The 13,792-nt window shown below is 37.0% G+C and overlaps 1 protein-coding gene across 1 annotated transcript; it reads left to right on the top strand.

Moving 5' to 3' along the window:
- Nucleotides 1-455: 455 nt before the first annotated feature.
- On the top strand, nt 456-12,718 carry LOC133706773 (rho GTPase-activating protein REN1). Its single transcript, XM_062132314.1, has 23 exons — nt 456-622; nt 803-898; nt 1,093-1,191; nt 1,724-1,837; nt 2,964-3,031; nt 3,142-3,220; nt 3,945-4,089; nt 4,677-4,796; nt 5,173-5,250; nt 5,620-5,675; nt 5,778-5,856; nt 7,223-7,307; nt 7,431-7,674; nt 8,092-8,286; nt 9,058-9,318; nt 9,555-9,604; nt 10,028-10,091; nt 10,168-10,251; nt 10,491-10,604; nt 10,681-10,850; nt 11,025-11,094; nt 11,354-11,494; nt 11,781-12,718. Exons 2-23 carry the CDS (start codon nt 869-871, stop codon nt 12,177-12,179), a joined length of 2,745 nt encoding a protein of 914 aa, XP_061988298.1. The 5' UTR covers nt 456-622; nt 803-868; the 3' UTR covers nt 12,180-12,718.
- The last annotated feature ends 1,074 nt before the right edge of the window (nt 12,719-13,792 follow it).

Here is a 13,792-nt window from a genome sequence, read left to right on the forward strand (position 1 = left end):
TTCGAACGCAGTGGTTTGACGATAACTGATTTGATGTATGTAGTTTTTTATTTTCAATTCCCGCGAAACTAAAAATAAATAACTATATACACCCCTTCAATAACGGATAATCAAAAGATGTTCGAACCAACATTTATTTTCAATTTCTAGCTTAACGATAACACTGCAAAAATTGGTTACACTAACAAGTTAACCCAATCTTAGGACGTGATTAGAGGAATGCAAGTCCAGATGTCAAAACAACCAATGAATAGGAAAGGAGACAGGGGAACCCGACCACCAAAACATCAAAGAACATACAAAGTCAGAGGAAAGTGGATTGTGAAATCCCCAGAATGCCTCTGCACGTTTTCCCTCCAACACGTTGAAGTCTAAGAATAGAGGTGACGTGTACAACTGTACATCAGCCACATATAAGGGGGGCCCGATTTCTAAGGGCGTTGCTTGCTTGACCACCCAGGTTTGTTTTCAGTTGGGGAACGAACACACAAAAATTTCTCATTTTCTCACCTGAAAAAATCTCAGTTTTTGCGATTCAATCCTATTCTTTCTCATCTTCCTTCTATTCCCAAGACCAAATAACTCGCATTTCAATTGGTTTGTGTTCAAATTCTACACAAAGGTATGTTTTCCATTTCCACATTTTCTGTATTTTTGTTTTTTGTGTGATCATTCCTTGTTGACATGAATTGTGGGTTTGATTGTTTGATGAGTGATATGGTTGTTTTTTCTGGGATTGGATTGCATGGTTTTTTTGGGTGTGATGTTGTTTTGGGTTACATTTTGAGTTTGATATGTGCAGGTGCAGGGTGTTGATCTATATTGGCTGAGGTGTGGGGGATGTTTCTCTAACGTTTGGGATCAGGGAATGACTAACATAATCCCGGAAGCGCCTCAGGTGTGTTTTGGTTCAATTCTGTTCTTTTCGTGTCAAATGCTGCTTCTTTTTCACATAAGTATTATATACTTGAAGGTTGACATGTACTGTCATGCAAATATGGAATATACAAATACATGATGAATTTGAATGTACATTATTTGTGGTGGAAAGGAAACTTATCTGCTTGTTGTTCTTGTTGTTGTGTGTTTTAGGGGGATGGTCATGCTTCTCCTCCCCAACCCCCGCCTGGCGGCCCTGGTGGCGACCCCAATCATCATGCTGAATCTCATGGTTCTCGTGGTGGCAATACGGTAATTGCTGTTTTTTGTTCACTCTGACACTATTGTGGCTGAATATAATTTTGCATTTTGGACCCTCGGTTTGCACTGGCCTATCAACAGTGTTCTAATGAAACAGAGTTGTCAATATCGACATTATAAACGTCATTTGATCACCATTACCATTTCCTTTAATACCAATCTGATTGATTGGGGTGTGGCTATTTTTTCTTTCAGATACTTTTGGGAGATCCTATCAATGGATACCACATATGAAACAAACTTGTTGAATGTATATATTCGTGCAGCTAATTTCTGAAACACACAGATTGTTCAGATGAATAACAACATAAGAGTGCAATGCTATATAATTATTGTACTGCTGCAGAAATATAAGCTTTACAACTGGCCATGTTAATGTAGCATCCCCCTTGATCAGAGAAAAGAGAACTGACATATTCAGAAATTTAGATGCAAAAGAATGAACTGATGTTGTATACTATTTTTTGCCAATGTGTTCTCTTGTTTTTGATCTCCCAGTCACCAAAGTTTTTGAAATATGCAGGTTTTCAAGAGTGGGCCACTCTTTATATCTTCCAAAGGAATTGGATGGACATCCTGGAAAAAGAGATGGTTTATTTTAACTCGTACTTCGCTGGTTTTCTTCAGAAGTGATCCTGTAAGTAGCTCTTTCTGGTAAATAGTGAGACTATGTTCTTTCATCTGTGCGCTTTCTTTTCATCTCTAACTACCTTTTTTTTTTTTTTTTGGTGAGAAGAATCATCTGTAAGTACGATGTTATCTCATGACAATGAACCAATTGAAGCAGTATTGCCATTGTACTAGCTTTCCTTATTTAAATTTAAATCCTAGGGGCATGATGAAGGTTTAGGGGGATGAATGGTATGCAGACGATGATGGGCCTTTGCTGGGATTTTGCTTGATTGGTTTGAGAAAGTTTAAATAAATGAAGGCTCATATCACTAGGATTTACTATAGAATAGGAAGGTCTTGCTTGATTGATTGTATTTTGCTTGATTGGCTTTTCATTCTGTTATTTTCTTGATTTTCTATTATTGTTAACATCAGATCCCTATTGCTCCTAAGCGACCAGATTTTTTATAGAGAAAACCTTGTTCTATCGGCTTACTTCTACCATTTCCACTACAAAGAAGTCCTTGCTTTCAAATTTAACTTATTTATAGTGGCTAGCTAGCATCTCTCTCTGTAGATATCATGATATCAATCAAATAGGTTATTTGCTTGCTTGAAGCAAAACCTTGAGCCACTGTTGAAAATTTATAGTTATAGTGGGTTTAGGGATTGGGTTTGTTCAGTGATTTTTGAAATTTCTTTTGGATGTGGGATAATGTCTAGAGTAATATCACCAACAAGATTGTATGATTAGTGATAAATACTCATTTATGAAGAGTGGAACTCCTCCATTGAACTTATCACAGTGCTTAAGAAATTTGTGTGGGTCTTGTTGGATTCTTCCTCTTGGTACTCCTATTGAAGGAGCTTACTGTGTCAGTTCATGGATCTGATTTACATGAGTTTTATTCTTTATGCCGTTATCCTCCATATGCCATAAGAAAAAGCCCCAAAATAATCACTTTTGGTTGGCCATAAGGTTCTTGCTGCAAGGGGCTAGGAATGCGTGCCTTTCTGTATGTAATTTATGACGTTATATTTAAAATTAGGTGAAGTTGTGTACCTGGGAATATATGTAGACTTTTAAGTTTTATTTATGGTTCTTTGTTACTGAAGTTTCTAATTTTCTTCTTCTATATCTACATTGCCAGAGTGCTGTTCAGAAGGGGAGTGAAGTGAATTTGACCCTTGGTGGTATTGACCTCAACAATTCAGGCAGGTTGGCTTGTAATTCCAGATTAGATCTACCTGTTGCGTATGACTATCGTTTTTATCACAGAGACCAGAACTATTACTAATTTCTTAGCATTTGATTATTCCTATTTCTAGTGTGGTTGTCAAAGAAGACAAAAAACTCTTGACTGTACTCTTTCCAGATGGTCGTGATGGGCGAGCCTTCACACTTAAGGTGCGCTTTTCTACATTGTCTCTTCTGTTCTCTTTTGTGGATAGGAAAATTAATAAGAACAAACCCGTGACAGAATATCAACAAAATCCTCACAGAAAGCATATTCTACTGACTTAGAAAGAAATTGCTTTTTCAGAAAACATATTCAACTGACTAGAAAGTGTGCAGTCTGTTGCACCTGAAGTATCATGCCATATACAGCTAGAAGAAATAAAATGTGCTGTTAGCGTATGATAAATATGATTTGTTTCTACTTGATTCTATGTTCACTGTTCTGTATTGTTCGCATCAAAATTTTTCCTCTATATGAGTATATGCATACAAATCCAGGTTATTTGCCTCTAGTTTTTATATTTATATTTCCCACTGTTTCCATAGATTAAAAAAAAAAAAAACCTTTAACCCACCACACCCTTACATATGTCAGTGAGAATTGAACCCATGACCTTTACAATGTTGGAATTATAACTTACCAATAGGTCACAACTCACCTACAACTATTTCCATAGATAAAGAGTGACCAAATTAGAACTTGAAGGGAAGAAGGATGAGACACTACTTGTTCATAACACTTTATTCAAGAAGAGAAAACATTGAGAAATTGAAAATAGGAAAAAAAATGTGTAGGAGTTTGAAGCCCTTTGGACCAAAAGTTTGATATGGAGGTTAGATTGCTTGTTTCTCTTTGTTGCTGATGTATTGGTTATATCTCTTGCTTCTGCAGGCTGAAACTTCGAAAGATCTACATGAATGGAAGGAAGCACTGGATAACGCTTTGGCACAAGCTCCAAGTGGCGCTCATGGTGTGGGGCAAAATGGTATCTTGGGGAATGATCAGACAGACTCCAAAAAAGGTTCTTTGGACCAGCGTAAGCTCCCCTACAGTGATGCTTTAGACAGTGTTTAACATTGCACATTATTGCTAGCTGTATAAATTTGTCTGTTCAGCTAGCATAGTCTCATAAAAGTAGATTTTGGTATAAAAATCGTTACATCACCTGAGCATCTTTATCATATATAGAGCCTTTTGATTTGAACTTTTGTCTTGAGCAAAATCTGACTGAAAATTTCTAAAGAGAGTATTTGCTTCGGAAGTTTATTTATTTAACTTAAGGTATCAGGCTTTTCCAATATGGTAAGACTATTAAAAGTAGTCGGGTATATATAGAACATCTGGTAGAATTGATGGTTATGCTGTATTACAAATTTAAAGAGATGAGTTGTGTTATTTTATGTAGTATTGTTGTCAACCGTGAGATTTAGTGTTCATCATGGTTCAATTGTTTTCAGCTTGAATTTCTATCAGATGTTCATGGCTAGTAGCTGTTAACAGATTCAAGCAAATGACATTTTGAACTTGAATGTTTTCTTCTTATATATATTTGTTCAATCTCATCTTATTTGGTGTTATTTTCACCTATTTGAAATATTGGTGTTTTCTGTATTTCTTTTACAGCAAAGGAGAAACCACCTGTGAAATCTACAATTATTGGGGTGCCTATTTTGCTGGCCTTGGAAGACGTTGATGGAGCTCCATGTTTCTTGGAAAAAGCCCTTAGGTTCCTAGAAGAACATGGTGGGTTCTCCTTATTTGACTCCTATATGTCATCTCTCCTCGTATAGTTGTAACCAATCCAGTGCACTGACTTCACTTGTATTGCCTATTTTACATTCTGAAAGGGAAATTTATTTCCCAATTCTTTTCATGAATTGGTTTTTCAGAGAATTTTCTTAATGCCTGCATTATCAGTAACACCTTAATTGGCAGCTGGATTTAATAGGTGTTACAAAGCATTATATAAATTAAATTAAGTTTAATCTGTCACGTGAGGGTACTTTGTAATCACACTGCAGACAATCTCAAGCCCAACATCTTTATTATTGGTTCTGAAAGAGAGATTTATTTGCATTCTTCAATTGTATGAATCTGATCATTTGGTAGCAATTAATAGGAGTCAAGGTAGAAGGAATCTTACGACAAGCTGCAGATGTTGATGACGTTGAATCTCGAATACGGGAATATGAGAAGGGTTAGTGTTTCTTGCCTTTCAATATAATATTTGGTGGAAATCATAATATGTGTTCTTCCATCATTATGTTTTGCTCCTAAGGTATGTCGCACTGCTGACCATTAGTTTCTCTTTAAATTTATTGTTAAGGGGTGCTTAGCTGTTTAGCTCAGTATTTGTAATATTCTTGAATTTTGTGCTACCTGTAGTGAAACTTTTCACTTCTGTAGATTCAGGGTGCTCTGTCTTAAGTTAATTCTATAGTGATGTATCCTTCTTGGTTATGGATTTCTATAAACTAAAAGCCAACGTCTGCACTTAAATGGTATTTACACCTGAGTCACACTTAATATCTGAACTATTTTGATTTGTACTTTTTTTATGAATCAGGGAAAGTTGATTTTTCTCCCGAGGAGGATCCACATGTCATTGCTGATTGTGTCAAGGTATTTCTTTGCCGAACTAAATGTTGATTTTTCATGTAGTTTATAGAATTCTCTGGTTGTAAGCTGTTTTTAAAATTTTCTTTGGTTTATGCATATTTCTAGTATGTCCTCCGAGAGTTGCCATCTTCTCCAGTCCCTGCATCTTGCTGTAACGCACTGCTAGATTCCTTTCGCAAGTCTGGTATGATGCATTTTCTTTATGATACACCATCTGACTCTTAGTTGCTTCTCAGCTAGTTATAATGCGTTACATATTCTGATATAAGGTTCCGAAAAATATGAACTACATGCTGCCTTACAAAGATTAGTGCCATATAATATACATAAATCTTTTTAATTATAGGTCCCGAGTCATTTATTGTACTTGTAAACTGGCATACCCTGATAAGTGATAACCTGATTGTAAATTTTCTAGGACAATAGAGGTCAATTGGGGCTCTATGTTGATCGATCAGCAGATCAACTTTTAAAATTTTTGCTTGCAGTGATAGTAATACAATTGCACCCCAGCATCCTAATGAAAATCTTAAATCCCAATGATAAACCTATTTATCCTCCGGACCATACTACACTCCACTAAGTATAAATACACATCTAGAAATATTAACTAACAATCAAAAAAAAAAATAAGACCAGACCTCAGTAACCTGTGCACGTGCATTGTTGTATTAAGATTATGAAATGCCAATTTCGTTGTTCTTCAAATTTTAAAACACTGCAAGGCTTCTCTTTTCGATACAATTTTTTGAGGGACCACACAGTAATTTAACATGAAGCTTTTGACAGTCTTGTTATTAGTATTCATTAAATTAGACTTTAGTTTCTAGCATTTATTGTTCATATGAGTATTGTATTCTGATTGTTAAATTTATTATTAGATAGTTCCTATTTTCCAAAATTATAAATTTTATCAGAAGTACATTTTTGGGATTGATACTAAGAAGTAATCCACTATCTATCTTTCTTTGATATAATCCTTGGTCCACAATCTTTCTTAGCCTGAGTAATGTAGCAGCCACAACAGAAAGCTTTATGCTTGAAGTCAATCGGTAGATTTGTCTGAATCAAAGAGCTTGAAAGCTCTTTTTTTTTTTTCCCTTTCCCAGTAGGGTAGGACTGTAGGAGCTTGGAATCTAAGTTGAAACATGGAGTGTTGAGGCTCGAGAGTCCTGATTTTATTGTTTTGTGAAATGGAGTGGCAAATAATGAAGAAAAGGAATAGAAACTTGCACTATGTACTGCTTTAAGAAAAGATTGTTTTTGTTGCTGAATGTTACAGTAAATACTGCACCACTGACCCAACGTGCAAAAGTAAAATGCTCTGGCTTCTGTTATAATCCATGTGTCAAGGGCTATTCCTTGAGGGGAGGTTTTGCATTTTCAATCAATTTAAGTTGGATTTTTAGTCTGCATATGTCATTTTCTAAGCCTCTATGGCTGAAAATAATTTGGAAATGGAGATCATTGCAACTTCTGTTCTGTAAGATTACACTAATATTCTTTGCTAGTAGATTTAATATTTATACAAATAATTCAATAATGATCAGGTAATGATCGGGGTGGTAGAATCAATGCCATGCGTACGACAATATGTGATACATTCCCGGAGCCAAACCGTCGTTTATTGCAAAGGTTTTTTTTATGTTATTATCATTATTTGTGATTTCTTTTCTCTTATATTTGTGTGTATGTGTCTCTATTTCACCTAGAATTTTCTGGGCCTAGTTACTAATTTTTATGTTTTGCCTGATTCAGAATTCTATTGATGATGCAAACTATTGCTTCTCACAAAGCCGTGAATCGAATGAGCTGCTCAGCAGTGGCAGCTTGCATGGCTCCCTTACTTCTTCGTCCACTCCTAGCTGGGGATTGTGAAATAGACAATGATTTTAGTGTGGGTGGCGACAATTCGGTTCAGCTTTTGCAAGCAGCTGCTGCAGCTAATCATGCTCAAGCAATTGTTATAACTTTGCTGGAGGAGTATGATAACATATTTGGGGTAGGCTCCAAGCCTTCCAACAAGCTGTTTCTTTTCTTACAAGTACTGTCTTTAAGTGATTCTGTTGATAACACTTCCTTTTTTCACACACGCCAAAAATCTTACCCTTTTTTTTTTTTTTTGTGAAAGTGAGCATTGAATAATTACCATGCTGTCTCCTTGGCAAAATCCCACAGTGTCTTTTCGAAGATTAGGAGCAGTGAATATACTTAAGAACCATATCAAGTTCTGAATCGTAATGTTGTATCCAAAAAAAAATGATGTTGAAATTACGTTATAATCTTGAAGTTGAAACGAAGTGTCTAGTTGTCTTAAAATAAAAATAAAGAATCTAGTTCTCTGTCGATACTTATTTATCAATGTTGACTTCATCTAGGGTTTGTACTATTGAGTTCCATAATGCTAGTTTGTTTGCAGGAAGGTTCCATATCCGGTGAACTATACAGTGACACAGATGATGATGAAACTGAAACCGAGGGGGAAACTGAAGATGATGAGTACTATGAAGATGATGAAACTGAGTCTGGAGAATACGATGACGATGATGATGTTGAAATTGTCAGTGGGTCATGCAGTGAGAGTGATGAAGATGATGAACAGTTTGACAATAAGGTTCATTTCTACTTCCTGCCTTTGCCTACATTAAACTATGCTTTCATTGTAATGATAGAAAATCCTAGACAATTGAGGCTGCAATATGTCCATCTCAACTCGAGTAGATTAATATTGTTATCTCTTATTCTGTGTCATCACCTACCCTATTCTACTTTATGTTCAACTCTTACCATTGTTGTTGCTAGTCCCTTTCAAAAACAAACTTCGAAAGATACATTTATACTATATTCACTGTGTGCAAGTGTTTATGAATTCAAGCTCATTTTGTCTGAAAATTTGATCCCAATACCCAAAGACAATCTTACTCACACACTTCTGTAGGCCTTTTTACCCCATCTAACAAACTTTATCTGATTGCTAAATTTACTCTAGTAACAGACTTCGAAAGATACATTTATACTATATTCACTGTGTGCGAGTGTTTATGTCTTTAAGCTCATTGTGTCTGAAGATTTGATCCCAATACCCAAGGACAATCTTACTCACCCACTTCTGTGGGACTTTTTGCCCCGTCTAACAAACTTTATCTGATTGCTAAATTTACTCTAGTTTCCGCATTGTTGCTGCAATTTTTTTTCCCTCTTCTGTTCTCATGAATAAGCGGAATACTGCTTTCTCTTTATATTTCTATGCACTCATGTACTGCATTATATGGTTCATCTGGTTCTAAATGAATTATATTCATCATTTCTTATTGCTTTTTTCTGCTCAGGAAACTATGAAAAAATGAAAGAATATCAGTACATACTAACTGCTTTAAGGGTGCAGGCTGGTTCCAAGGTTCCTGATGGAGGCAATGATAGCAAATCTCCAAAGAAGTTGTCATCAAGCTCACTTAAACATGTGAAGCATCAATATAGTGTAAAAAGCAATGATAATGAGTCTACTGGAGTAGCAGGTGTTTCTAGAGAAACAAGCTCTGTGCATCAGTCAACTGGCCATGGCCTTCCATGCATGCAAAAATCTTCAACTATATCCAATGGACCTGATTATGGTGCAACGCATCGTCCTAACTGGGGACGTACCGGTGTAAGTATATGTTCTCCGGACTAGTGATATGGTGTTTTGCTTCTCAAGCCAATTATCATTAATTCATATTATTATTTTCCCATATTGTTTTATGAAATTCTTGCTTTTCAAGCCTCTGAATTTTGCTCAAACACCATCTTTCAATTTTCAATTTTTCCATGTATGATCCTAATCTAGTGAATATACTGAGAGGTCTTTTGTTTATCATTTTTTTTTTCTTTTGTGTATGACTCCAGGCAAGGAAGAACCTTTCCATGGAATCCATTGACTTCGGTGTTGAGGAGGAGTAAGTGATGCATATATGATCTCTGCAGAGCTACTTTTCCATATAAAGATGGCTATAATATGGTTGTGTGGTTCTCATGTCTTGTTTAGTGTCATGGGATTCTCTTGTGTCGCAGATGTGTTTGAATGATGTTCTAGAGACACGTACATGGACACACACAGAATGTATAGAACATATGTATTTTGATCATGGTGGCACATAACTAACATCAATGTTAATGGTTCAATCTTGATTGTACCACTAGCATTGGCATTGGGATGCAATGGTTTTTACATGTGTAAACTAATTGGCAACTCTGTGACTAACCATAAAATAATGTATTTTTAAAAAACGTGAATTTTTTTTTTTTTTTTTTTTTTGCAATCCTCTACTCTTTAATTCACTTATTTTGTTCTAATATTTAATTTTTCTTTCTGTATGAAGGGATGAAGAAATCCAGAGGCTAGAGATTACAAAAGCTGAGTTAGAAAATAAAATTGTAGAAGAGGTAGAGTATCGGTCTTTCCAGTTCCATTGTGTCATGCTTTAACTTTCCTGTACTAAGTTGTAAGTTTCTTTTACAGGTTCAAGGGAATGTAACTCTGCAAGCAAATCTAGAAAAGCAGAAGAAGGCCTTGCTTGAACGTCGTCGAGCTCTCAAACAAGATGTAATTCCATGATGAATTTTAAAAAGTGTTTTTCTTTTTCTGATTTATTTTCCCTTTCTTTCACATACTGAATTTTGACTTCTTTGTAGGAAAGAAAATTCAAAAGGCTTTTGTGTCCACACAATCTAATGTTACTGGATTTTTAAGTGTTATCAAATGACTAGTTTCTAATAAGACATCTTCAGTGGTCACTAGCTATATGAATCTAATGCTGACATTGAGCATTAAACGTATTGTAGGTGGCAAGACTACAGGAACAGTTACAGAAGGAGAGAGATTTGGGAGCAGCCCTTGAAGCAGGGCTAAAAATCTCCGAGGGCCATGTACCTAATTTAGCCGATGTTGATGAAAAAGTTAGTATTCTCTCCTTTGACATCTCATAAGATCTTTGATCATCCACCAAATATTTAACTTGAACATGTGCTACAGACAAGGGCAGAGCTTGAGGAAATGGTTCAGGCAGAGGCGGATTGTACCAACTTGAAAAAGAAGGTTGATGATCTAGGTGTGCAGCTTAATCAACAACGTGAACGAAACTATGGCTCTAGCTCTGCGTCTGATGCATCCAATTTGTCGCGACATAGTCATAATACAAAACAGTAAGATCCTTGGTTAATTGGTGGTTTTCTTCCTGAATCACCCTTTCCTCTGTGTTTCTTAAATATATATCTTAATCTTTTTGTTATAACACATGAAAATTTAGACACTGTTGCCATACTTCATACTCATTTCCACTTCTTTTTTTCCATCTTTTTTTTTTTATATACTTTTAGGCAGACGAAGGATAAACAGAAGGATAGTGAAGCAGTAGTCCCTTCACATGTTGAACCGTCAAGAAGTAAGGTAAATTCATTTGACACATGAGAACAAAAGTCATGGGTTGACTCAAGTTCCGTACTTTCTTTTTATCTTCATGGAACTAGTTTTAAAACTGGATCAGACAGATAAGTTCTCTTCACAAAGTTGACTCTGTATGTTTGATTTTTAGCGTAAGACTTGAGGACATGTAGGAAATAGAACCTAATAAGTTAGCAAGCAGTTTGTGGTAAAGTGGATTATATAAAGTAGTCATTTTTTATGTTTTCTGGGCATGGTTCAACAGGATGGTCATCAAGATGGCACAGAAAATGCAAATGAGAGGAAGGTGGATGGACTACATAAACTCTCCCGACTTGTTGGTGGTATATCCGATTCTTCTGCAGTGGAACCAGTTGTTGCCAAGCATGGCAAGAAAGGGGGTGAGGTAAGACTATGGCTTTCACTACTTTTTGTTTCTTTTGTTCTGCTGGAAAGAATTTCAACCCACAGTGGTACTAATTATCATCTGGATACTGATCTGTTTTCCATGAGTATATTGTCTTTTAATCATTATGATCATATAATTCAGCTTCTACTTACTGCTACACTTGCTGCTTTGTCTATTACTAGTATTGTTTTTAAGTTGGAAAACATGCTTGTAGAGTTCATATTATTGCTCTGAGCAGATAAAGGGTAATAATCACTTTACACTCATGGCCTGTTCATTACAGGGGGGTAGTACATCTTCAGCAATAACAAAGTTGACATCGCGACTAAACTTTTTGAAGGAGCGGCGGAGCCAAATAGCTAATGAAATTCAAAGCAGAGATAAAGTTCAATCTTCCCAAAACTTGGAGAAATGTCAATCGCTCCCAGATAATCCGGAAAAAGTTAGAGGATTGGAAGGGGCGGTATCAAGCCAAAAGTCAGAAAAACTCAGAAAGGCTGAGAGTCACTCTGAGAGTAGAGGGAAAAAGTCAGAAGCCCAACAACAGCATATCCTGGACAGAGGAAAATCAGAAAGCCATCTTTCTGTTGACGTGGACAAAGGTCGAGTCATTGACAGTAGTAGGAGTAGTAGCAGCAGCAGTAGTAAACCTTTCCCTTCTCCAAGGAAAGACAACAGATGATACCGGGTTGATATGTTTTTATCAAGGACAAGAGGATTAGTTTGTCGCACATGGCATCTTATTATTTCTTACAAGACACTGCTGCTGGACATGGAATTGAACCTTAGTGCATATTGAAGGTGAGGAAGTTCATTGATATAAGAATCCTGGAAAATAGCTGGTTTAATTTGATGCCGATACCAAAATAGTTGCTTGAGTCTGTGGACCTCTGTTCCTAATCCTCAGAATGTACAGATAAAGCATCGCCTTGATGAAGCTGAATTATTTGTAATCTGACTGCTCATTTCTGCTGGCACAAAGTGACGCAGCAGAGCTGATTAGTGTTTGCATCTGTTGTATGGATGATGAAATATCTTATTTTGGTTCTGGTTTCTTAGCGTAAGCTGATAAATCCTAGTGGACATAATTCACGTTTGTGTGAATGTGCCATTACATTCCTTAACTGTGTTAACTAAACAGTGTTTATTTCAAATGTTTGAACTTTGAAGGAGAATGTTTGGACACCTCTAAATTAGAATGAAGAATGTTTAATGTTCAAATCGTTTATTCTTGTTCCAATAATTAGTGCTATTGGAAGGAATTTAATGTCAATTTGAGTCTATGGCAATATTGTTAACCAGTAGAACTACAAGTTCATAGATGTCAACAGTTTTTAATAAGAACTGGAAGCACTGTTTGGGATGGAAATCCTCACCAAATGACAGATTTAAATCAGATCAAATGAGGGTATTTGGATTTTTTCGTAGGCCAAAATTGTTAGCTTTTCAAGTTATTCAAAGTGTAATTTGGGTCTTTCCAACTGTTGTCAATTGTAGTTAGAAATTCTCTGTAAAAAAAGGACCTAGCTCTGCTAGGGTTTGTGAGCCGTCGTCCCTAGTGGACGTAGTTCTATACCTTCTCCTATCCATGGATAAATCTGCAGGTCTTGGCCTGCTTTTCTTCTTTCTGTTTCCTCTTGTTGGGGCTGGTGTTTTGCTGTGCTCGTGGGTGGTGTGGACAGGTTTGTTTGCCGGTTCTGATCTGGTGGATGAACTGGTGTCTGACAGCTACTGGTGTCGATGTGAGGCTGATCGTGGTGGTGGTGTGATTGGCGGTAGCGGTGTTCGTCGGGGGGCGCCAGATCTGCGGTTTTGGAAGGCTGGGAACGAGGTCCTTCATTTGGATCTCATCTGCCTGGGTGTGCCTTGGTTGAGGCATAGTGGTCGTGGTGCAGATGGGACTGAGGCTGCTGTGGTGCCGGGTTTGTCTTGCCGGCAATGGACTTGGGTGGTGCACCTCACGTATCGGGTCTGGGACCGGGGCAAGAAAGTCCGGATTTGGGATCCGGGCGGGTCGCGGGCTTGGGCTCTGACCCACTCTCAATTTTGGGTTTGGCTTCCGACCCAATTTAGCAATTGGGCTTGGTTTCAGGCCCACTCTTTTCGTTGGGATTTTGTTCAACAGTTGGAATGGCATGGGGCCCCTACTCGCTACTGGTACTGGATTTCGGACCCAATGCTATGGTATTTGTTCGTGAAAGATCATCTGCCAACATGGCCATGTTCTGACACCCTTGGTCGGCTTCGATCTTTTGGTGGGAGAGTGCCTTCATTCCGACGCCAAGTTGATTTTTG

This window comes from Rosa rugosa, chromosome 4, assembly GCF_958449725.1.
Source record: "Rosa rugosa chromosome 4, drRosRugo1.1, whole genome shotgun sequence".
NCBI lineage: Eukaryota > Viridiplantae > Streptophyta > Magnoliopsida > Rosales > Rosaceae > Rosa > Rosa rugosa.